The following is a 22,439-nucleotide window of genomic DNA, read 5'->3' as shown; positions in this document are numbered from 1 at the left end:
TTTTCTGTCTGTCTGTTAAAACCTGACAGATACAATTTTAAAGTTATTCTACAGACTGCTTGCATTAAATTTTAGGCGAATAAAGTTTGTGCATGCTTTTGTGCCGTGAATGTGTCGTTTAAGAAAGTGCGCTTGGCGCCGCTTGAAGCAACGCTAGCAACTTTGGGCAGCGCTCGAAGGCCCTCGAAATCTCGATGGAGTTCCGCGCTGCTCCGTTGACTCTATAGACTATTGACTCTAGTGCCATTGAAATTGAGACTATTGACTCGATTGCCCGTGTAGCAGCGCTCGATCGCCTTTGAGTCGATAGACTATCGGTTCGAGGGCCTTTGAAATGGCCGTGTGACAGGGGTATTAGACTTCGTTCTTGCCCCCCTCCCCCTTAAAATTAAACCCGTCCAGTGGACGTTGGGTGCTGAAAATAAATTTGACTTTGACTTTGGTAACTTTCACTTTTATCATTCCTTTAGTCGCTATCAGATGTTGTTTTTGCACCTTGTCGATTTCATTTGCTTTTGTGATTTGCTACTTGTGTTTAATCGCAATGTCTTACTTCTTTCTTGAACGGTAACTTTACTTGCTCTTGAAACCTGACTCCAGGTCGTACTTGGCGTTTGATGAAATCATCTGTCGAAAAACGCCAATAATCTTGTCCACTCTGCACAAATAAAAAGCAGCAGGTACTCAGCGCCCGTTCGTGTCGCTACCTGGGAGCCGTCTTTGTTTGAGCTTGCATGAACTAACTGGCCCAACAGCGTCCTCCTGGGAGCGAAAGTGGTATCTCCAAGTTTCGGCACTGCCTGCTGTCGAGGCTATCGAGCAGGTGAAGTGGCCATTTATAACTAAAAGGATGTCAGTTTGCTCGCTTCGACCCGTAGCGCTCCTATACTTGGCAACGAAAACGCCGACAGGTGTAGCATGAACCGTGAGTCACGCCATCGTACGTGGTGTATGCATCACTGTTCTTCTGGACGGCACTATCCCAAAAACAGTTCTCCAGCCTATGCAAATAAAAAGAAAAAAGTCGGCAGAGATACTTAAAACTGCTTCCTTCTGAGAAGGGTTGAGCCCGCCCGCTTTCTTTGTGAACGCAGTCGCTGCGCGGCGTGATGTAACCCGATGCCACGCAGCTGGTAATTCTACCTCTGCGTGGTTCTACGTTGGCCCGCCGCGACGCCGCCGCTTCCCTCCTGATCTGCGAGCTAACTTCATGAGGGCAGTGGCCGCCGTACCGTGGCCCGCGCTACGCCTTGAGGGTATGACGCGATAGCTAATGGGTCAGTTCCCATATATGCAGAATTGGTATTTCTCTACTTAACATTCATAGGTCCCCGAGAGTCCTCGTACCATTCCTTGCGCAGTGGTACAGCGGTCAAGCGCTGCGCCACAGCCCCGGGACGGCAGGTGCTGCCACCGGTGGAACTTGTGCGCACGCACGCACGCACGCACGCACGCACGCACGCACGCACGCACGCGCGCACACACACACACACACACACACACACACACACACACACACACACACACACACACACACACACACGCACACGCACACGCACACACACACACACACACACACACACACACACACACACACACACACACACAACCCTATAGCTAAGCAAGGTAAGTTGGCACTCCTGGCCAAACTCTTCGTTGTGCTGTTCAGTCGGCTGTGTTCGACCCAGTACCGTAAGGTGCAGTCTTTTTTTCTGACCAAATGACCAGCGATGTCCGGTAATCTTGGACGGCTGGATATCGCTGTCCATCGCCCGGATGGAGTCCCGATTGTTCCCGGGCGGGTTCACTTTCTCGCGTCCAGACGCGGTATACAGGGGCTTCACTGTATGGGTCGTGCGTATTCGGCGGTGCTCATGAGATGGCTGGTAGCAGCTGTTATTGCAGACGTTAACCTGGCAGAAAAGTATAATGTGAAAAAGCTTCGGAGTTGGCTGCGCCTATGCCTTTGTAGCGCTGGACTCGTGTCAAAGCTAGGCTCGTGGGCTGGTATCAGAGGGCCTTTGCGGATGCATTTGAGGTGGCGAATGCACTGCTGACTTTGGCGGTTCTGACCTAGAAGATGATTTTGCCTTTTAAGGTCTCTTGTATTCCAGGCTAAAGTTCGTGACCAGGAAGGCTTGTCCATTCCAGAAACGCACGATGCCTCCTGCTGTCTCGCTTTCACGACTGAAAGTGTTGCCATTGAGCCAGCCTTACGGATTCTAAGGTCTTGTCCGGTTCAACTTGTAATTGTGAAGAATTCTAAATCTGGTCTTCAAAGGTTAGAGCATGAGTTCCCCGCCTGAAGGGTTGTGTCTTAGCTCTCTGCGCTTGCTGCATAATATGCACGGAAGGGGCTTCTCTGTACGTTTTCAATTGGCGCCCTCACACATGGGTGTCTTGGGCAGCGAGGTGGCAGCTCAACCTCGCCCATGAAGTGCTCTCTGGGAATCCACCAAGAAAAGTCCCAAAAGATGTGAAGAGATTCCTGAAAGAAACGCTGCTCAGCCAAGCTATATCACTTCCCTGCGGTGTTCACCCATCCAGCTATGTGTGACCAAGGAGACCTCAAGCCACTTTACTAGACTGCATTCGCACGGATTCTGCTCGTATCCCAGAGAGTGGATGCATCAGACGGAACTCTCCACTGTATTCTTCATGGGGTGTGTGCGGAGATGGGGAACATTATCGTGTGTGCGGCCCTGATTACAACGCGATGACGTATATTTTGCTCTCATCCTTCCTCAAGATGGCAGGAACGTCACATGGTCGGCTTCAAGACGTTCGGTACCCGGCGGAAGTCAGTAATATAGGAAGGAAGCTTCCCACCTTCCAAAATTCATTCGAGACTCATATGAACTCCAGATGGTGACAGCAGTAGTTGATGACATTTTAAAACCAAACACTGGCCAAAACGAAGAAAAATGGGGTAAAACAAATGACGGTTCGGGACCCGTACTGAGGCCTTGTTCACATAAGTAACGAAAAGCGGAACGGCCGCGTTTATACGCGTGAAGGTCTTTGCAATGAGTATGCGTATGCTGCAGGCACGGGCCCACGTGCCCGATTAAGTGCACGCGGAGTTGATTGAATGTCAAATGATTCTAGGAGTAGACGGGAAGATAATGCTTTCTCGCCGGCAGTGCTGGCTGAATCCCAGGCGATAGTGTGATCGGTGTGTTTTGGGGGATCTGCCAAGATGTCTGACTCGGCGTGTCCCTGGGCAACGTGGTTTTTATGGTCCCTTAGCCGCCTCCTGCAGTCCGCAGATCCGCCGATGTATGCTGCGTCGCGATCCCGACAAGGAATTCTGTAAATGACGCCGGGGTGACTAGTGCGTTCTAGCTTGTCTTCTACCCGCACAGGTTGTTGTCTCAGTTTGCTTCTAGGCACGTCGCACATTTCACCTTCGTAGTCACCGAAAATTCTTGACAAGAGTTTCACTCACCCCAACCGCGTGCGGAATGGCGACTCGCTTCTGTTCTTTCTTTGGTGCTGTGGGGGGTCTCGTGGATCTGCGTTACCGAGTGTTTAGGATTTGCCTAGGGTAGCCATTTCTAGAGAGTTCTTCTTTTTTTCCCCTTCGCGCTTGTGGCGATGAGCATGGGCGTTCTGCGCGTGTGAAGAGCACTGATGTCACGGAACGCTTGTGTCCAACCGGATGTGCAGAGGCAAAATCCAGGTGTTGGCCTGCATGGGTTGGCTTCCGGTAGACCGACATCGCGAAGCCGGTCGCTGTGCGCTGTACTAAAACATGGAAAATAGCAATGTGAGCGGAATTCTCTTCTTCCATCACGAACCGTATGGGCGGCTGGAAATAGTTTAGATGCTGCAGTAGTGCTGACGCGTCTTCCCGGTTCAACACGCAGAAATAATCATCTACAGAGCGCAGGAATATTTTTGGTCGACGGTTAAAGGAAGCAAGGGCGAGTGCTTCGATTACTTACAGGGCAAGGTTGGCGCGTGTAACTGATATGGAGGCACGCATATGGTTCAGAACACCTGCCTGTTGTAGAATTCGTTGTTAAAGACAAAGTACGTGCTTTGCAGGGAAAATTTCAGGAGGCGGCATAAGTCAACAACTTCAGCCAGAGTGCGGCGAGCAAGCGATTTGTCGTTTTCAAGAACATCTTTCCAGCACTGAACCGCGAAATCCACCGGCAGACAGGGGAACATGGAGTTAACGCCAAAAGACACCATGATGTCGTCTGCTTGAATGTCGACATTACGTATCATCATGACGAAGTGGACAGAATTCTTCACATAAATCGTCGTTGTACTGACCACTGGACGCAGGATGCTCTGTAAGTACCGAGACAGGTTGTGCAGGGGGAACCGGGTTAAGTCTACCACTGACCGTACAGGGACATCCGGTTTGCGTATCTTGGGAACACCGTATATGGCTGGACCTGAAGCAATCTGACATAAGAGCCGGTAATACAGGTTCTTGTTTTGAGGTGGAACAAATTTGAAGACGTCCGTCAGCAGTTTTTGAAGCTCGCTTTCAATTTTGTTTGTTGGGTCTCGTTTAACATATGTGGACTCGTCTTTCAGTAGTTCGGCCATTTTTGAAGCGTAATCCTTGCGGTGCAACACTACTGTGGCGTCACACTTACAGCCGACAAGGAACGGTCGTCCCGCTAGTCCCAACGGTGTCGTCAAGCTTTCTTCACACCACTTAAACACAGGTGATCTCAGCGTCCTCAGCCGCTGTCTGAACGAGCACTACATGCATACGCGATGGCGTGCGCTAAGGGGCTAGCCGTGCGCTAAGTTGAGTCTTTCCGCCAAAATGAAGCACGCACGTGCGCCGTTGAGCACTTTCCAAACTCTCAAGTGCAATTAAGTCTCTTTTGCTACCGGCACAAACAAATGCCATGAAGAATGAGTGCATTGTAATCTTGCCGGCTGATGAGGTCAACACCACAGTAGTGTTGGACCTCAAGGATTCCGCTTCGAAGATGGCCGAACTACTGAAAGACGAGTCCACATATGTTAAGGTTAAACGAGACCCCACAAAGAAAATTGAAAGCGAGCTTTAAAAACTGCTGACGGACGTCTTCAAATTTGTTCCACCTTAAAACAAGAACCTGTATTACCGGCTCTTATGTCAAATTCCTTCAGGTCCAGCAATATACGCTTTTCCCAAGATACGCAGGCCGGATGTCTCTGTACGGTCAGTGGTATTACCCGGTCCTCCCTGCACAACCTTTCTCAGTACCTACACAGCATCCTGCGTCCAGTGGTCAGTACAGCAACGACTTATGTCAAGGATTCTGCCCACTTCGTCATGATGATACGTAATTTCGACATTCAAGCCGGCGCCATCATGGTGTCTTTTGGCGCAAAATCCATGTTCCCCTGTCTGCCGGTGGATTTCGCGGTTCAGTGCTGGAAAGATGTTCTTGAAAACGACAAATCGCTTGCTCGCCGCACTCTGGCTGAAGTTGTTGACTTATGCCGCCTCCTGAAATTTTCCCTGCAAAGCACGTACTTTGTCTTTAACAACGAATTCTACAACAGGCAGGTGTTCTGAACCATATGCGTGCCTCCATATCAGTTACACGCGCCAACCTTGCCCTGTAAGTAATCGAAGCACTCGCCCTTGCTTCCTTTAACCGTCGACCAAAAATATTCCTGCGCTCTGTAGATGATTATTTCTGCGTGTTGAACCGGGAAGACGCGTCAGCACTACTGCAGCATCTAAACTATTTCCAGCCGCCCATACGGTTCGTGATGGAAGAAGAGAATTCCGCTCACATTGCTATTTTCCATGTTTTAGTACAGCGCACAGTGACCGGCTTCGCGATGTCGGTCTACCGGAAGCCAACCCATGCAGGCCAACACCTGGATTTTGCCTCTGCACATCCGGTTGGACACAAGCGTTCCGTGGCATCAGTGCTCTTCACACGCGCAGAACGCCCATGCTAATCGCCACAAGCGCGAAGGAGAGAGAGGAAAAAAGAATAAAAGAACTCTCTAGAAATGGCTACCCTAGGCAAATCCTAAACACTCGGCAACGCAGATTCTCGAGACACCCCACAGCACCAAAGAAAGAACGGAAGCGAGTCGCCATTCCTCACGCGGTTGGGGTGAGTGAAACTCTTGTCAAGAATTTTCGGTGACTACGAAGTTCAAATGTGCCACGTGCCTAGAAGCAAACTGAGGCAGCAACCTGTGCGGGTAGAAGACAAGCTTGAACGCACTAGACACCCCGGCATCATTTACAGAATTCGTTGTCGGGATTGCGACGCAGCATACATCGGCGGATCTGGCGACTGCAGGAGGCGGCTAAGGGACCACAAAAACCACGTTGCCAAGGGACATGCCGAGTCAGACATCTTGGCCGATCCCCTAAAACACACCGATCGTACTATCGCCTGGGATTCAGCCAGCATCACTGCCGGCGTGAAAGCATTATCTTCACGTCTACTCCCAGAGTCATTTGCAATTCAATCAACTCCGCGCACACTTAATCGGGCACGTGGGCGCATGCCTGCAGCATACGCATGCTCATCAGTGCAACGGACTTCACGCGTACAAACACGGCCGTCCCGCTTTTCGTTTCTTATATGAACAAGACATCCGTACTGGTCCCGAAACGTCTTTTGTTTTGCCCCATTTTTCTTCTGTTTGCCCAGTGTTTGGTTTTAAAGTGGCGTTATTTCCTCGCCTAATGAGCTTTAGTCAAACTCTGGAGTAAGTTGATGACTTCTGTGGGGGATTGCGCGCAAGGCGGCGAAGCTAGATCAGCTAGCTCACAGACTGTGCCTCAGATTTCCTATTTTAACTAGCATGTAAGATTCGCTATGGTGGAGAAGTTGCCGGCACAATTTTCGCAAGGCTAATCCTACCAGTAGCTTACAAAACAACCTCAACCTCTTCACGTTCGAGCAGTAACTGCCCCTTCCCTAGCTTAGACGATACTTTCGTCATTCTCTATTCACACGCTGTGACGATGATACCCGAACGAGATGGGGCGCTTAATTCCTCAAGTACATGTAGGGCAGCGTGATGTGTCAGCATCGTGTGTTGCTGTAGGGCCTGGACTGTTCAGAGCGTGACTGAATTGTATTTATGGACAATGAATGCCTAAAGTTGGCTAAGGGAATCAACTTTTCAAATTACGTCGCTGGAGCACTGCCGTGGTGCTACGAAGGTCGCAGGATAAACGTGTACGTTGGCCATGACTCGTGCCGTCCATCTCGCCTACTGCATCATAAAATTCTCTCCAGCAGTGTGGAACTGCGGGCCGAATCTTTTGACTAGAAGGCGTCCCACTTGAGCTGCGGAGCAAAGGTCATCGCAGAATAGCCCGCCATTTCAGTAAGCTTGCCGCCGCCGATAGCCATCTGTAGGTCGGTGGATTCTGTTCTGACGCCACATCGCACGTCGGTTCTGGAGTGAGGCCATGAATTCGTCGGGTGTTCGAGCTGCGGTTGGAGCCAGCGTCTTTGGCATTACTTAGCAGCGTGAATGCGGCTTCGCTTGGGTGTGTAATCGTGGCGTCCAGCGTCGTGCATGATGACGTCATAAGTAGAGAATATTCATCGTTCTGTCGGAAAAGAACCGCACCCATAAAGCTTGCTTAATTCTTTTAGCTTCTCCTTCGAATACCGGGGTACCTTCTTTTGTCACGTGAAGAGACGGACAAGTACACGGAAGAGGCATGCAACAAGGTTGAACAACTGAGGGGTTGCTTCGAAGCGGCCAACAGATATAGGATACGTCGAAGAACTATCCGTATATATAAAAAAAAGATACCCATAGTGTTTCCCTGATACGGGCACAGCAGGTGTACAGCCTTCGAGGTTTGCCTGTCGGCCACTTGTATGAGATAGTGCTCTTCTTCCCTAAGTGAGTGCTATCGGTGGAGAGGTGACGCAGAAGCTGTCATTAGAGACATTTAGTATAGCGTACGCAGACATACGCAAAGGCATAGCGTACTCTATAAAATAGCGTGCTTCGTACTGCGCATGCGCTAAACACCATTCCAAACCGAGGTTTAGCGTACGTGCGCGTTACGTACGCTATTTCTCGAATTTAGCGTGCGTGCTCTTGCGTACGCTAGGAAAAATAGCGTTGTTAAGATGGCGGCGCCCACGTCCCCCGCTTCGGAGAGAATTCGTCAATGTTATTGGGTTTTTAGGCATATTCATAGCTTTAAATGGCACACGTGATATTCGCTTTGCCTCGCCTCACCAACAGCATAAAGAAAGAGGAATAAACTTGCCCAATTTTCGATTCTGTGTAACGATTCCGCACCTCTTAACCCTAACAAGACAGAACCGACTGTGGATTGCCTTGATTTGGATTGTTAAGGAAATGTTTGGAAACCATTTGGCCACGCAACCGGCTATCTGCGTGATGCGACTTGGATGACCTTGGCCATGCCTTGGCTAAATAGAAAAAAACTTTCTCGCAACATATTTTGACAATTTAACACCAGATGGCGCCACTGCAACCTACGCTATCGTTGCGTTCAGGTTGGCATACGATAAACTAAAAGTGGTCGTGCGACCTCCTCTGTTACCTCCGGCTAAATGCTTGCGTATAGCGTACGCAAGCGCTCATACGCTATACTAAAAGTCTATATTGTCGTGCATCGCTAGCGTTGCGATGAGTTCGCGTGCCAGTTGGTTTATGTTTTTCGCCAAAAGGAGGGCGTCACGGTGTTTTGTGTTGCATTTGCGTTGTCGTGATTACAAGGGTTGTGACGATTCATGTTCTCAGGCATGTTTATTAATGTATTGCTCCTTGTTACGGTATGTCTTTTCCAGCGTGACAACAGAATACACATCCGCCCTAACGGCACGCAGGACGTTCTCTTGTTGTGGCTTGCCGCGATGACTCTGGGGTTGCAGCATTCGGCTCACGAGCAGGAAGACACGGAATGAAATCCCGGCCACGGCAATCGCATTTTGATGATCGCGAAATGCGAAAGTGCCCGTTTGCCGCGCTATGTCAGCGCACGTTAAACAACCCTGAGTGGTCTGAACTAATCAGGAGCCGTCCCTCATAGCCTTCCATGTGTCGCTTTGGTGCGATAAACCTAAAATATACCGTATACCGTGCCACCATAACCAATTTTGATTTTATCCTTGCCCTGTGGACAGTGGAAATGAAACCCACTGCTGCCGAAAATCATTACTCTGGCTAGAACCTGAGACATGCTAGATAATCACTAGATAATCGGGAGGCACTTGCGATGCTAGCCAACGGCAGCCTTTTTTTTTTTTGGCTCTCCATCTATTGCGCTCACTAAAAAAAAAAAGGACAGCAGTCACAGACACGTGAACTATCGGCAAGCTTGGAAGGCAGTATACCGGCTCTATCGAAAGCCAAGAGCCACAATGCGGCCCCCCCCCCCCTTTTTTTTCTCATATTTTTCGTCGTGCGTGTGTATTTCGCTCTGGGAAGCAAATCCTTCAGTGTATCAGGTTTGTGTCGTGTCTTTTCTACATGCTTGTACGTCTGTCTAGGAGACCAGGGGCGGTATTACGGATCGCTCTCAATCGAAACTGTCTCAAAAAGTCTCTCATTTGCTCCTCTCCTACTGGTCGGCCGTGGGCGGCGGCCATTTTGATTTTTTGCGTCACTGACAGACGTCGTAAATGGCCCAGAAGTGTTGACGTTGCCCACCTAATTATGCGGGCAGATTGAGACAATTTTTTGAGACTGGGAAATTTAGTCTCAAAGCGTTTGAGACACAAAATGGCGGCTGTTTACATCGCCGTATACGCGGGTGACCGCGCGAGCAACGGTGTAGGAGGATGCCTGAAGACGACTTTGACGCGCAGGACGAGTTATTTTGACGCTTCGACTTCAGAAGGAGACTGCGCAGTGGCTGTGCGACGAACTCGCCGTTGAACTGAGAGGTGCGCCGGTGAGTGCGCTGTCAGTGGATCGGCAGGTGCTGTGCGCGCTGCGCTTCTTCGCCACCTGTGGGTTTCAAGGCACCGTAGGAAATGAAGAAAACTTCGGCACAGCCCAACTGACTGTGAACGTAAAGGAGGCCAATGTCAACGTTGGGTCGCAGAAGGGGTGTGTTCCCTTTCCGATGAGACCCGAGGAGAAGGCGGCGGCGAAGGAAGGCTTCCTTTGCCTAAACTTTCGCCGCGGCAGCATCTCCGGCGTCGTCGGGTGTGTCGATTGGGAACTCATCACTATCAACTAGTCAGGGGGCAGTGCTGCGAACGAGCCGCAAGCGGTTCTACGCTGCGAACGTGATAGTGAGTATACCTCGGCCGCTGTTTTTGACCGCATGAGTTCAGCTACAAGTGCGGGCCTCGGCAGCTAGAGTAAGTTCGTGCTGTGTGTGTTTTTTCTCAGATCTGTGGCGCGAACATGCGCAATCTGGCCGTGAACACGCGCTGACCCGCATCCTTCCACAACGCGTTCGTCTGGTGGCACTCCAAGGCGGAGGAAGGCCTGCTGGACGACGCTGAGTTTTTTTCTGGGTAAGCAGTAAAAGAGCCGTGTCAACCGTCGGGCTAACTCAGTCACATATTTCCAGCACTATGCATTTGCCCGGATCTGCTAAGGCTACAAGAATGAATCTGGCTAGTTACACCAATGCAGACACGTTACAGTATGACCCACTGTATTGCCACGCTTTTGTTAATTATAACTGCAGCAGAAACACAGGACACATATTACACTGTTGAAATGCATAGCCTTTCCTGTTGAAGAAACAAAAGCAAAATGCACCTGACAGCACTTGTGTTTTGTAGGCAATCATAGCGCATCATTTATATCAATATGGTGGTAAAAGACTGACCTTACAGCAGTGCTCACTTATACATCTCAATCCTGCATGTCTGTATGCTCTTGAATGTCATATTCAGAAAAGCCTGGATGTGGGCTACCTGGCATGAGTCTTCTTCTGTGTAGACGAGCGTCCTGTAAGGCTGTTGAGATCACCGAGAAAGAACATGCTTTGCTGCGTCATTTTTTGTTATGCAGGAGACTGTCTACCCACTGGAGCCATGACTGCTTGCACCAGCTGCGTGGCATCACAGACCCGACTCAGCAGTTGCGGTGGAAAATCTAGCGTCCAGAGACGACTCACCATGCTGGCGTGGAGAGTCATATCGGCCACTGTTCCGGTTGCCACTGCCATTGCCTCATGTCAGTGCACAACACACATCTGCAAGTGTGTGAGCAACTGTGTGATGTGGTTGTGCCCTTGGCCAAGCTATGTGCGGCCAGAAGCCTGCAGTGACAAACAAGTGCCCCCACTGGCTGCCACTTCATTTTCATTGTGTTTTCCAGTGTACCTCCCAGTCCCTCAGCAGCGTGTTGCACAGTCTCTTCCTGAAGGCGGAAAATGTGTTGAAGCAGCTTGCACAATTTGTGAAAAGCTTTATTTTAATTCTCTTTTGTCAAGGCTTATGTCAGCCCACCTGCCCCTTCTCTGCTATCTCCTTCCAGCTTGGTGGAGTGCCTGTGGTCATTACCCGTGTGACAAACATGCATGAACCAAAAGCTGGAATAAGGCACGAAATATTTGTGATGCTTGGTGTAATCACAGAGCACCACCCAAGCTGTTCTTTAGTGCATCATACATTCTCAGTAAGTGCATTTTTTTAGGCACAGCATTTGACACGAGTGTTTCTATTGCATAAAAGGCAGTGTACATACAAGCATACTTTACCTTGATGTACAATTACCATATGACATTTCCAAGTGCAGCTAAGAAAAAGTTTTGAAAAATTGAGTTCAAAGTGCCTCTTTTCTTTCATACAGATGCTACCCATACAATAAATACTGCATGGTACAGTGTACATAATGAATTTTCAGGACTAGAAAATATTTTGCACATATAAGATATCTAATTACCAAAGCTAAGCTTTTAGCTTGATGGTATGTGAATAGGGGTTCCACTCTGTGCTAAAACCTGTACCTACTGCAAGGAGACCACTGTGAAACAATGCATAATAAATGTTGTAAGGTGCAGCGGCTACAATGAATGCTGAATGACTAGAACATCTTCACTGATAGACAAAGACATGTAAACATCACAGACACATCATCGAGGAGATGGTGTGTGAGTAGAGGCTATTTTGCAATAACAAAACATGCAACACCGTTACTGGGAATGCTCTACAGCTGTAAGGATATACTGGCAGCTCCATTATGGGTAATTTTGAGCACTCCGTTATTGCCCCATAATTGACACCTAGCTTGGTTTGCGATAACACAAGGCTATGAAGTCTTGTCCATGATGACATGAGATGGTGACAATGCCTTATGCTGCCGCATATGTGTGACAAGTGTAACCGTTTTCAAGCTACTTTTCCTCTAGCTATTTAATATCCTAGTCATTTTCAACTGGTTGTTCTCATTCCTACTGGAGCGGCCTGTATACAGGGTGCCTCAGATAAGATGGACGATAATGAAAAAAAGACCTGTGTTCTTCCGGGCAGAAAGGAAGTGCATGTTGTTAGAAGCTATGTAAAGTATTTAAAGCCCTTCTAACACTGCCCCCATCAAACTTAGCTATACCAACATCACTATGCCTGCTGCACAAATGCAATAACATTTTGCACATCACTGCCCTGTCCTACCTACCTCATTGCCCTGGATCATATGCAAACTTGAACATTGCCTTTACACATTCATTGTGGAGAATTAAAGTGCTGTGTACCAGCGAACGTGAACAAACTTGCTCAACTTTCTGTCCTGTTGCAATTAGCCTTTACACAAGCCATACAAGCATCTTCTTCTTGCCTGGTTGACCCCAGTAAAGAGCAGCAAATAACGTTAATGGAACAAGCTCGTTTTCTCCTCGGTGACAATAGTAAAGTTATCAAATCAAGTGCTTCCTTTTCTCTAGACACACTGAGTGGAGCATACACATCGCAATTTCTGCATCTTGCACAGAAAAAAAAAATATACCGCAACTGCTGAACATCAACCGAACGGAGCTACAAAAACACCAACGGGACATCAAGTGCTTAGCCCGATGTGGGCGGGATCACTTGGTTACGAGGCAGAAGAGTGATTGCTGCCACACAGGCAGATCGTGTCGGCTCTCATTTCCCGCACCGAGATTGAAAGCTATCAGCAGCTGCACCTGTCGGCTCCCGTCTGTCGGCAGTTGCTTCTGTGTGATTATTCATGGTTTTCTGGTATTTTCTAAAGAAAAACAGATCCACACGTCACTCGGTCGTCGATAGGCGCCGACCGAGAACACATACTAAAGTTGTCTTTATCGTTTCGAGCCGAGCGCTGCTTGTAAGTTAATCTCGGTAGGCCCGTAGCATTCACTGCCTTAAAACAGATTTTTCCGCGCACTTAAGACATCCGCAAAGTACCTTGATTTTAGACGACACGCAAAAAATCGGGAACTAGCCGTGGAATCGGCTGTTTTCTTGCAGGCCGCCATGTTCACGCGATACCACTGCCAGCGCACCCTCATGGCGGAAGAAGTTACCCTACAGCAAATTTATTTGAAAAAAATGAGAACGCTTCTAATTTTTTCTTCGTGTTATTACCTTCAAAACACAGTTTATTACCAAAATAAAACGTTACTTGTTTTCTTCATTGCGTTTCTGTTTATTTTTCTACTAACATGTTCACGCTTTACCGCTGACAGCACACCTTCGCGGCAACGAAAGGGACTGAACAGCAAACTTAATTGCAAAATTTACAACACTCCTTCTTTTAGTTGGTGCTGTTGAGTTTAAAATAGTTTCTCAGCAAAATAAAACATTGCTCTTTTATTCACTGCGTCTTTACAGCAAAGCATTAGTCTACGGTCCCTTGTCGTGCGAATAAATGGCTCCGGGGCGGAGCCCTGCTACTAGCCACCGCAACCTTTCTCCTCATTGGCCGATTCCGCGGTCGGCATCTCGGGGTGTCGTCATTTTGACGTCACGATTTCAAAATTGAGACAGTTTTTGAGAGCAATCCCTAATACTGCCCCAGGTTAAACTTAGGCGCCAACTAACTCAGCTGCGCACTCCCCTGCGGACTGCTGACGCGCATATAGCGATGTCGAGGCGACGCAAGACGTGAGCTCGACGGCGTTGGTGATATGAACGGACCGGGGAGCACGTATTCATTCGGCGGCAGTGTCGCTGGCGCTGTATGTACCAAGCGTCTTCTTTGCGTCCTCATGACGCAGCTCTTCTGCAACGTTGTCGCTTATTATCTTCAAGAGCCCGTTCCCTCTTTCAGCGGAACAGTCGAAAGGCGGCGGCGTTCTGTCGTTGAGCTCGAAATCATAAGTTGTGCATCTGGCAAGCCGTATTCCGATGCGGGCGAAACAAGTCGCCCGTGCGCTCAGATTCCACTGCCTCGTAACAATATACCAGGTTCTTCAGGGAAGCCCCCCATTAATTTTTAAAAATAGGATTTTCCGAGGTAAGTAGAAGCTTTCTGCGGCATAGTGATACCAGTGTTGGCGTAAGTAAAAAAAAAACAAAAACAGGCGAATCTTGTTAACTAGTTAGGCGATTAATTTACTTACGATAGGTAATAAGGAAGCAATTACTAATTCGCATCCACCCAAAGCGCAGCCATACGGCTACAAAACAATGCTATACAGCTTTCTCAGAAACTTCGCAGTTAAATAAAAGTTCGTCCTGGTCCGGGTTTTGAACCCGGGACCACCGCTTCACCGGAGTAGTCGCTCCACCAATTGAGCTAAATGGGGCGGCAAGCTTAAGGTAGTGCGAGAGCGAATTGACCAATAACTCGAAGTGGGAACTGTGTTAATCCCGAAGTGGGAACCCCGGACCAGAACGAATGTTTCTTTACCTGAGAAGTTTCTGAGAAAGCTGCATAGCTTTCCTTTGTAGCCGCGCTTGAGTGCATGCCAATGAGTAACCGCTCCTGATTACAAATCTACTCCACCTTGGGGGACTCCCCTTAACATTAAACGAATTCTAATACCTGACTTTTAAACTATTGCGAATAGGCGCCTGATGGCAATTAGCGTCTTGTACCCGGCCGTTAGGAATAACCATATGAATTTCTAAACTTTGGAAATACGATTGCCCTCGCCGCTATCAATAATCAAATTTGGACCATTTCTCGCGCCACTCGAAACCAGCGCGCTTGCAGAAAGCGCAAAGCGAAGTCTATCAAATCTCGTCACGTACTTGCCTCGTTGCAATTTCTGCTCCGCCTGCGCTGCGGCGCTCCCCGCCACTTGGTTGCTCCGGTGCGGGGGGGGGGGGGGGGGGGGGGGGGGCGAGACTGTCACGTGGCTCGTGAGTGGCGCCACTTGATGAACGTCGCTGTGCGCTCTCTGTAGGCGCGCCGTTTTCGTATGACTTGAGAAATGGCCCCAATTTGTTTTGTCGGAGCAGCGAGGGTAACTGCGCTTTCGATGTTCTAAAAACTGATATGGCTATTACTATAACGACCAGCTACAAATATACAGTTGCAGTCAGGCTGCTAGCGGTAGTAGTTAAAAACTTAATTCAGTTAATGCCATACTAGTGAACATCGTTCGCCTGAATTATGACGTCGGCCTAAATTTGTATTACTATGCCGCAAAAACCTGCAATGGCCTGCTGGTTAGCACATCTCAGCTGTATTCTGATGTACTATTCTGCTGACAGTGCTATGGCGAAAAAAGCGCTTTTCTAGCTCAGAAACCCTATTTTTAAAAATTGCGTAAATTCTTAGGTTATACGGCCTGATATATAGGGACAGAGAAATTAAGGGCTCATTATACATTAATATGAAGGAAGCCAACAGTCAGCAAAACCAAGGAATGTATAGGGGAATACTTTTTTATTTACGGTGCTGATATTTTGGAAAGTAATCGTGTAATTATTTTATGGCTCAAAGATAACTGCTTAGAAACTCGAAGAAAAAACAACCACTTGCCACCGGTAGGATCCGAGCCCACGAGTAGCTCAGTTATAGTAGAGCACCGTACACGAAATTCGGATATCGTGGATGCGGATCTCAGGTGCCGCCGATACAGTGATGGCAGATGCCGATGTGAGCAAAAATCTTTTAACTTCTTTTGTTATTATATTTTTGATTAAACACTTACTACTACATGCGGATCCTACCGGCGGCATGTGGTTGGTTTTTCTTCTACCGTTTTAAGCCAAAGAGCATGAGGTAATGGTTCTTTGCTTTTATATTTTAATGTTTTGGCGTTGAGTGCAAAATTAACAGTGTGATTAATTAATGGCTGAATGGTAATTGATAAGAGTACAAGAAAAGTGTGTGGTGTGTGTGTGTGTGTGTGTGCGTGTGGGTGCTTGCGTGTGGGTGTGTGCGTGCTTGCGTGTGAGTGTGCGTGCTTGCGGGTGCGTACGTGCTTGCGTGTGTGTGTGCGTGTGCGCGCGTGGTGGGTGCGTGCGTACTTGCGTGGGTGTGTGTTTGTGTGCGCGCGCGTGTGGGTGCGTGCGTGCTTGCGTGTGCTTGTGTGTACGTGCGCGCGTGTGTGCGTGCCGAAAGACCGACTTCCACTTTATTTACGATGATGTTATACCAGACTGGCTCAATGCGCCTTACTGTCATTGAGATGGACCTTGGATTCTTTATTTTTCCTTTAGAGCGATGAAGTGGCTTGGAATTCTCCTATTTGTTTTATGTTGCAGTCTTACTTTTTACTTTAAAGCAGCACATTTAATATCCGAGTGTCACCTCTTTTCCTCATGGGTTTGCTTTCGGTGCCGTGCAAGGGTTACCTGAGCCTCGTACCAGCTCCAATATTTCTGGTGAAGTAAAATTCAGATTTCTCTTCGCAGGCTGTGAGGAGGAATGCATGCGGTGAGCCGCCATGGGCGAAGGCTGTTTCCTTTGTTTTATTCAACGAAGCGCTGTTTCTCGCGGTACCTGCTTATCAGTACAGTTGAAAAGGAAATTTTTGAACAAAGACTGCCGAACATAAGTGGTCACGGCGTGTACTCTGTTAAAGGAACGTATGGAATGCATTCGTATAGAAAATGGTCGCCTATTGGAAAAAAATTAACACGCCAAGAGATGGCCAGGGACGCGGAGATTCATAGTGTCTTCACTAAACCACAATTCTCAATGCACTCTACCAACGTATACATCGAAGCAGCTTGAGGCAAAACAAAAATGCTATAGGGAGAGGGTTGTAAGCGAGAGGGGTAACATGGAAGCCCGGTATTGTCCGCAGTGCGTGTGTCGGACAAACAGAACTTTGGCCATAAACAGTTTGAATACCGGTATACTCATCAAGGCGAAAATTTGGGCGAGTTGGTAAGTGTTCATTTTTGCTCACAAGCGCAGCAAGAACGGGGCACGAGATGAAAGACTGACACAAACAAGCGCTGACTATCAAATGGTTTTTATTGAAGAACTAATATATATATATATATATATATATATATATATATATATATATATATATATATATATATATATATATATATATATATATATATATATATATATATATATATATATATATACCCCTTTACGTCTGTATATATACGCCTTTCGTTCTTGAATAAAAAGACCAGTTGATAGTCAGCGCTTGTTTGTGTGTCTTTCATTTCGTGCCCCCGTTCTTGTTGCGCTGTGAGCAAAAATGAATTCCTCTGTACTATCGCTGTGCTGCCTAAATAGCTTTTTGCCTTTCCCAGTAGTGCATTTTGTGTGGGCTTGCTTGTCCATTTAGTACGCTTGCTGTCGTGTCACATGTGGGAGACGTAACCAGGTTAAGTACTTCACGGGATCATCGCCGTATATTACGGCGCGTGGCACATGCTTCTTCATGTACCCCACTCCAGTAGAAATAAAACACCGAAGCCTGGTAATGAAGCTGCGGGTTCGGCTTTATTTTATGATTGGCTTGAAGGAGTGGTATTTAAGTGAAAACAGGAAAATGGAAGACGCTGATCGGAATTTCGTGCTTACGCTGCGCAACCGCCTCTGACGCGACCTTCATCAGGTTGCCAATCGGCATTTCTGCCGGGAAGGGTAAATCAAAATACTCTACCGTGCGTGTTTAGGCGTCCAGCTGAGGTCAGCATAAAGCAGAATACCAGCGCGCACAGCTTGCAGTCTTGTGGTTAGCCGAGTGTACACAGCAAGCGCGTCGTATGCGCTGACGAGATTTACGGCTGGGGAGCGTCCCCTTTGTTGACGGCCCGGCGTAGTGACACGTGAACCGGCAGTCTTCCGGGCTCCGGTGGCAGTTGGATGAGGGGAAGACGCGGTGGCCGCAGCATTCGCAGCGGGACAAATGGGTTTTCCGCTCGTAGATGCGGAAAACCACATATACACGTGTGTTCCGCAGTCGTTCACAATGCTTGATAGCAGCGGTGCGCGAGTGGTCTCAGTTGCGAAGCGAGCGTCCTCAGTGGCGCTCCATGACCCGAGTCTCGCTACGCAGGCGCCTGGAGAGCGGCGACAGGACAGCGCTCCGGTATCCGGACGAAGGCCTCCCTTCTCGAAGCAGAGCATGCGGCGCTCCTGTCGGCAGCTCATGGCCGCCCTGTACTCCTCTTCGACGCTGGACCCGCGCACCGCGGGACGGTACCGGAGCTTCACGCTCCGCGAGCAGGATGCCAAGAGGCTTTCCGTGCCGCACGCGCTGCCGTCGAGCGGCGCTAAGCTGTCCGTCGCCTCGGCGATCGACGGCGCGGTGGCGCCCCAGTGGCGATCGTCTCTGGCGAGCGACTGCCAGCTGTCTTCCCTGCACAACTCGGCCAGCCTGCCCGATCACGCGACGGGCAAGCACCAGGCGTCCAGTGTGCGCGATGTGTTCAAGGTGCCCCAAGGGAGCGCCAGACGCTGGGCCACAGGCACACTTGAGAAAGCACCTCGTGCGAAATGCCCCTTCTTCTCAGCACTGCACGAAAGAGGCAGTCGTTGCGAACGGCACCACCGGTCAGCCTGATGAGCACAGCCGACAAGCGACGCGGACGAGTATTGGCCACGAACTGGCGCGTGGCGCTTCTGCCTCGGAGGCCCGTGTCCTTGCCTCCGGAAAGTGTCCGGCGGACGCGCGAATTTCGGAGACGAGACCATCCTGCGACCCGAGGACCACCCTGTCTGCGCGGACGACCCCCAGGGATGTGACCGAGTGCAGCCAGCCGTTTCTAGTCACTCAACGGCGTCACTGTCGGGACCCAAGACGACGCTGCCGCCCAAGGCATTACCACTGTCCCTGCCGGGTGAGAGAGGGCTCTTATGCATGTTTAGTTTTCAGTTCGTTATTGGTGATCACATTAATCTCACACTAGACCACTTCAGCTGTAGCCTGTTTACATTTAGTTCTTTTTTATATACACTAGAAACTAAGCGAAACGGAGCAAAGTTTCGCCTTATTTTCATTTTATGCTGTTTTTTATGCTCTCATTTACTCTGAAACAACGCAGGACAAACGGACAAAGTACAGGACGACGCAAGCGGGCGACTAGTGTCGCCCTGTTTCTTGCCTTTCCTGCGCTCTTTCGTCGGTCGTGACCGGGCTACCGATGTGCCCTGACAACCATTTCAACAAACACTATACTTGCTGCGTTGGCTTGATGGCTGTGGCGTTCGCGTGCTGACCACGATAATATCGCGGCCGCCCCTTCAGTGGAGTGCAACGGCAGCAACGCTCTTAGTCTGTTCGATATCAGAGCACGTTGGAAAGCGCCCATTATTCTGGGCCCTCAAATACAGCTTCTCTCGTCGCCCTCGTGCAGGTTCAGGAGGTTAAACTCCGGACACCAAACCATTACATGCTGCAACCAATTATCGATTGAGTATACACTCTTTTAACACATTAATTCAGTCCACCATCAGCCATTGAAAAAGTAAAGCAATTCCTAGGAGGAGCCCTATATCTTGCGCCTCGCAGGATGTAGGACGCCTCCACCCGTTGCACCCACCACCACTGATCAGTGAGTTGCTCCGCCCAGAAGGTAGGTGGACATAGGTGATAGGTCTCCCGCCCTACGTCACGGATGACGTATTAGTGTAGGACAGAAAGGCCTTGCTTGGCTTGGCTGGGAAAAAATTTGGTACCTGGCGATGTGCAGATTATGAGGTTTCCGTAGTGGCAGTTTGCTGCGTCTTTCCTGATGCCATCGAGATATTGCTTGGCGGGATGACCTAATCGATCGAAGATGACTAGCGGCATACTTTATTCTGCTTTGCGAACAGCGAAAAGAGACAAAAACGGATTTTGGAGCCGTGCATATAGGGCGAAGTCACTGACTTTAAGCGCTGGCAGGATCTGCGGCATGCATTTGGTTGTAATCAGATCGGTCTTGCTGGTTCTACTCTTGTGCATACTTATTTTTGTTGTTCAAGCAAGGAATTTATTTTTCTGCCCCCCCCCCCCCCTTCAAAAAAAAAATCGTACCAGGAATCATGGGCGATCTAGCGTTCAAAGACCCGGGTGGCATGCGATCGGTGGAAGTACTGCAAAACTTCTTGTTAGGCATTTAGTTTTATTCCAGTGCACGAGATCCTGTTCAAGGAGCTAGCCTCTGTTGCCGAATGGCTGGCACGGACATGCTAGCAGCATCACCGCATCATACCGCATTCTAGCACAGTCGTGGCTTTCGCCTGGTTACGCCGGCAACGATGACGACGCGCAAGCCCGGAACAGGCACCTAAGAGTTGTGCTCTAAAGCGTTTGAAGTCGCCCAGCCAAGCACGCGACGTGCCTCGTGTGTACGCTGCTGTCTTCGCTCACGAGCACTCGGCAGTCGCTTTGGAAAGTTCTTTAGAGAGCAGGGCTCAGGTCTGAAATAATCCCCTTTCCGGCATAACCTTCCGCTGCGAGGTCGTACGTAATTTCGGTGTCTCAGCACTTTACCGGCCTAAATTGTCTCCGAAGCACTCGTCTGCAGGGCACTCGGGATCATTGTCCCAGTTACCAATCGCTTATGGGTCCGGGTATTGACGACTGTGCGTAGACTGTACAAGTACACTCCATGTACATGACACGTGTACATGGGCCTTATGGAAGTATCGCTAATGCATGATTCTAGGTAGAAAGTTAACACACAATCGGACAGCTGCGTGGCACTCATCACAGCGGTTAGGCCTGACCGAAAGTACGCTTTTGCCAACCAAGCTGGTTTTCTTTCGGCGCGTCCACCTGGACAGTAGGGAGGCAGGCCTCCCTCACAAAAAAAGGACAGGAGGAGAGCACGGAAGGGGCCGGTTGGCAGCCGTCGAAGAGGAGGAGGTGAGATTAAAGGGAATTTACAAATATTTTGCACCCGATATACTATAAGCTAATAAACCTGCAGTTTTAAAAGCTTTAATAACTACAGGTCGAGTAGCGGTACATCGTGTACAAGGTGTCTGTAAATTGTAGGGCTTAACGGATCGATGAGACTTACGCTCTATGAGAAACACCGTAGTGGGCGGCATTTAGACCACCCGGGGTTTTTTCATGCGTGCTGTACCGCGCACAGCACACGGGTAACTTCGCATTTCGCCTACATAAGAATGCGGCCGGGATCAAAGCCGGTACCTTGGGATCATCAGCCGAACGCCAAGTCAAAGCCACTGAGCCACCGCGGCAGATCCCTGTACAGGATATGTACCAGGGTAGTTGTGAACTAGATGAAGGCAACGCTATAAAATTAAACCAGCTCAGGGAATGGAGAGATTTCTGCAAGTATTGCTGGACAATGATTTATATTCACGTCTTCAAAGTAGAGTGAAATCTGGGCGATACATCGTGCTCTAAACTGGACGTTTCATGTAACAAGGTCTAAGCTTAAAGGGAGACTGAGGACGGCTCTCTCCGATTTTTCTCAGTAATCATCGTTTGTCTGCCTTTTTGAGGCTGTTTTGACTTGTTCATTTTGGCGGTAAATACAAAAAAACTGTGTTTATTACTGAGAAATGTTGAGCTGAAAGTCGAATATCTTTTCTTGCCACCCGATTCAAACTCATGACATCGACGGTTAGACTGCTAGGGTGCCATCGGAGTGTCAAAGGACGAAAAGGATTATCGGGGATGGCTGACAGTCAGACACAGTAACGATCTTTGCAAATTTGATGCTGTAACGTGGCCGCGTCTGCCTGAAAACAGGAATAATTGAACGTAACTTTGGAGAGGCCTTTTATCTACGGTGAACTCGGCATGGATGATGATAGCGAACGTTGGCGCACGAAGCGGTGACCGCCTAGAAGATAGGAAGGGGAGGAAGGGCCTACTTGTTCCCATGTAGGGGCCTGTTCTGCCGGTTCCCGGTGCAGTATATGGGCTGACTCCATACAGGGACAGCCGACACGAACGTGGCACGTGTTGGCAGTGTCTGTGAGCGAGTGCTCAAGAATCTGCGTGGTAGACTAGGCCACACGGTATTAAGCTGAGAACGCGCCGACACGCGTCTCGCCACTCAGTGTGTATGCGTTCGTGAGTAGCATTTTAGGTTGGTGTACTCGTAGAATGCCACGTTTCAAAGCTCGCCGGATCTTCCAAATGCAAGGTCTGAACGAATGAGTATTCCATTGCCGCGATCCACGGCTTTCCT

At 49.0% G+C, this 22,439-nt stretch overlaps 1 protein-coding gene across 1 annotated transcript in view; it reads left to right on the top strand.

Moving 5' to 3' along the window:
• Positions 1-22,439, top strand: part of LOC144128638 (uncharacterized) — a 111,472-nt gene that overhangs the window by 37,854 nt on the left and 51,179 nt on the right. The window contains exons 4-5 of the mRNA XM_077662187.1: positions 18,265-18,828; positions 18,865-19,124. Coding sequence (XP_077518313.1) covers positions 18,265-18,828; positions 18,865-19,124 — 824 coding nt within the window. The remainder of the gene's footprint in view (positions 1-18,264; positions 18,829-18,864; positions 19,125-22,439) is intronic.

This window comes from Amblyomma americanum, chromosome 1, assembly GCF_052857255.1.
Source record: "Amblyomma americanum isolate KBUSLIRL-KWMA chromosome 1, ASM5285725v1, whole genome shotgun sequence".
Taxonomy (NCBI): domain Eukaryota; kingdom Metazoa; phylum Arthropoda; class Arachnida; order Ixodida; family Ixodidae; genus Amblyomma; species Amblyomma americanum.
This window is presented reverse-complemented; position numbering and strand designations above follow the sequence as displayed.